General features: G+C 39.5%; 1 protein-coding gene across 1 annotated transcript; it reads right to left on the bottom strand.

Annotated features, from left to right (window-relative positions):
* Positions 1-2,015: 2,015 nt before the first annotated feature.
* On the bottom strand, positions 2,016-3,128 carry LOC109971756 (adenosine deaminase CECR1-like). Its single transcript, XM_020620203.1, has 2 exons — positions 2,967-3,128; positions 2,016-2,123 (listed from the first exon to the last, which is right to left on the bottom strand). Exons 1-2 carry the CDS (start codon positions 3,119-3,121, stop codon positions 2,036-2,038), a joined length of 243 nt encoding a protein of 80 aa, XP_020475859.1. The 5' UTR covers positions 3,122-3,128; the 3' UTR covers positions 2,016-2,035.
* Between the last annotated feature and the right edge of the window lie 44 nt (positions 3,129-3,172).

The following is a 3,172-nucleotide window of genomic DNA, read 5'->3' as shown; positions in this document are numbered from 1 at the left end:
CTGTCGCCTGTGCAGAAGCATAGAAATGTAAACTAATGTCAAAGAAGCATCAGGTATTTCTGAAGCACACTTTGTGTAAAATCTTAATTCATAAAAATTGTAACTGAAATAAATATGTAGTGAAAACTACATGAAGTGAAACGTGTTTCTGCAGATTGTTATTGATGGACGGGGCCAACGCTGAGGTCAACATTTCACATTCTGGAGTCCAAAGTTGTTCAGGGTTCTTCTCTTCAGCACCAAGTACAGCGCACGTTGTTTCGCTTTATAAACTCGTGTCTTCTTCTGATAAATGACCAAACTCCTTTCAAAAACCCAGCAGGTTAATTTAGCTTTTATAAGAACAAACATAACATTCAATATACTGTATAACTCAAGCTGCACTAACTTAAATGTAACATCTTCTGGTTAAGTCGTAGCAGTGATACATTAAGTTGGGTTTACTGCAATAAACATCTGAGTTTAGGCTGCTGCTGGCTGTTGTTCCACTTCTTTGGCCACGTGTAACATTGACCTGTATACCAGTTTCTGATGGTACCCCCAGGAGTCATCAGTCTTAATAGTATGACTCTTGGAGCTTTAAAGTGACCATACAGTTTTTTCAGTGTCCAGGCATTACAGCTGATGTTATTACAAGTTACAGTTCTTAAACCAAAAATAAATGCAAAAGGCTAAAGGCAACAGTTAAAAAGGGAGCATGATGTCATCTTTTATCACACTTTAAATACAGAGTCAAAAGAACAACAAAAAGACAACTGATAATTTGCACCTGAGATGCACTGATTAAAAAAAAACCCTCAAAAAGTAAAATTAACAAAGTAGTGACAGTAATGTAGTGGATCTTCTCAGATTATTTCAGTAATATAATGAATTACCTTGGGGCACCAGGTCCCTTATTGGCAGACCTACAGGGAAGGTTTAACAAGCTGCTGGCTGCTGAAAGATGTCAAGGACAGAATTTGGATGCAAAAATACTGGCTGTCTAAAATACTACAAAAATTGGGGGAAAGGATGATAGCATTCAATCTAATAAGATTACCAAGAAATACAAAAATAGGAAATATGTCCTACATTTATAGTAAATCAAGGAATCTAGCCACAGGGGTTGCAAGCCAGTGACTTCTGTGCCGGTCCCAAGCCCGGATAAATAAAGAGGGTTGCGTCAGGAAGGGCATCCGGCGTAAAAACATGCCAAATTCAAACATGTGAATCATCAGTGTGAACTCCATACTGGATCGGTTGAGGCCCAGGTTAACAACGACCACCACCAGTGCTGTTGACCTACAGGGTGCTGGCGGAAATTGGACTACTGTTGGTCGAAGAAGCATAGGAGGGAGAAGGATTCGTAGACAGAGAGAAGAGGAAAGGCAGGAGTATAGGTCTGAGAATAGGGACTCTTAACATTGGGACAATGACAGGGAAAGGTAGAGAGCTGGTGGACATGATGGAGAGAAGGAAGGTAGATATACTGTGTGTGCAGGAGACCAGGTGGAAGGGTAGCAAAGCGCGTAGCATTGGAGGGGGATACAAAGTGTTTTATTATGGTGTGGACAGGAAGAGAAATGCCACTGACATGTTTTATTCTCAGAACGGACCCATCCAGAACAGAGAAACAAAGAGATGTCTGGAAGTTGCAGAAGGTGGAGATGGCTCTTACAAACTTGTTGTGCAGCAGTGTACCGGTCAGAGCTGGAGGATACAATACCTGAGACTACTGAATGACCTGTGAGCACATGACATTTTTGCACAGACTACAGAGAAAGATGCAGAAGGGAGTGAGTTGTCTTATGTTAGAGGTGAGTTTGTTTTGCACCAGGTGACGTGATCATTTTTAATTCTTGCTTCTGTACCATACGTTTTTGACAAGGGTAATTTTGTGACAATATGAATCACCATTTTCTGCCTTTTGTAAAACAGTAGTTCCATGGAAGGTCTTGGCATTGAGTAAAAGACTGCCAGTTGCATACAGATGCTGGCTTTAGTTAAGTTTCAACTATTACAAACAAGTCCAACAGGATCCATTGTGCTTCAGTGGTCATACATTGCCAGCTGTGAAGGTGTCCCATTTGTTTTGCCACATGACGAGAGCTGCGTCCTTCGGGGGAGTTGGGAGTGAGCTGTACCTGCAGACAGAAGAAACTTTTCAGGACATTGTGGTATCATTTTAGAATCCATTATAAGAAAGCTTCACTCCTTTTTTTTTAAACACAGACTTATTTGTGCTCATCCATGTAAGTCACAGAAATGTTTCAGAGTGAAAAATCTCTATTTTGACTCCTTTTCCCTGTGGAGTGCACTTGTTTTTACCATGAGTTTATTGTTTAAAACTAAGATGGACTTACTTGACTAAAAGCATCAGTGTGGCCAGTCCAAGTAGAACTGATAACAGATTGATTAATTCACTCTTTATTCACACTGAAGAGGTTCATGCCAATGTCTCTGTGCAAGTGTACAACAAAGGAATTCTGAATCACTAAACTAGAAGTTGTTCTTTACTGCTCTCAAAACCTACTGTTTAATAGTTTTCTACATTCACCTACAATCATTTTTAAAATGAGAACAACCTTGGTTGAGATAATTCATCATAAAATTATTTTGTCACAAATGGTTTTTGTAAGAAGTTAAATTATTGTGCTACATTTCAAGCAGGAATCACTGAATTATATATTTCTAATGAGACACTGCTCTTAACTAAATTAAATTATATTGGCTGCTTTTTTCAATTTCAGTTTTATACACATTGGGAGCAATTTGGGGATTTAGAGGTCGAATAAGATCAGGATTTGGATAAACAAGTAATGAATATTAGCAGAATGATGGCTTTGGTCTTTTCATGACATTCTTTTTTACAATAACAAATGTAAAATATCACCAGGCTTATCCTAGAAAACTAATGAAAAGTAGCAAATGTATCCTCAAAACATGCTTGATCTATATGAGAGAAAGAGAAATCAGCAGATTCTGACCTGATAGAGTTGACAGCCAGTTCTTTCAGAGTGCCCAGCTTTGCCTTTAACCCTCCAATACCCGCAAAGGCTTGATAGAAATTGTAGCAGATGCCTGTGGTGACAAAGAGAGACGGGTTATCAGAGCTGATCACCAGCGGGTGGCCTTCAGACATCAGTACCGTTGCCCAGTGGTTCCGAAGGTCTGTTACCAGCTTCAGCACCTG

Source organism: Monopterus albus, unplaced genomic scaffold (genome assembly GCF_001952655.1).
Source record: "Monopterus albus unplaced genomic scaffold, M_albus_1.0 scaffold234.1, whole genome shotgun sequence".
Taxonomy (NCBI): Eukaryota; Metazoa; Chordata; class Actinopteri; order Synbranchiformes; family Synbranchidae; genus Monopterus; species Monopterus albus.
Note: the sequence above shows the minus strand (reverse complement) of the source record. Positions and strands in the feature narration are given on the sequence as shown.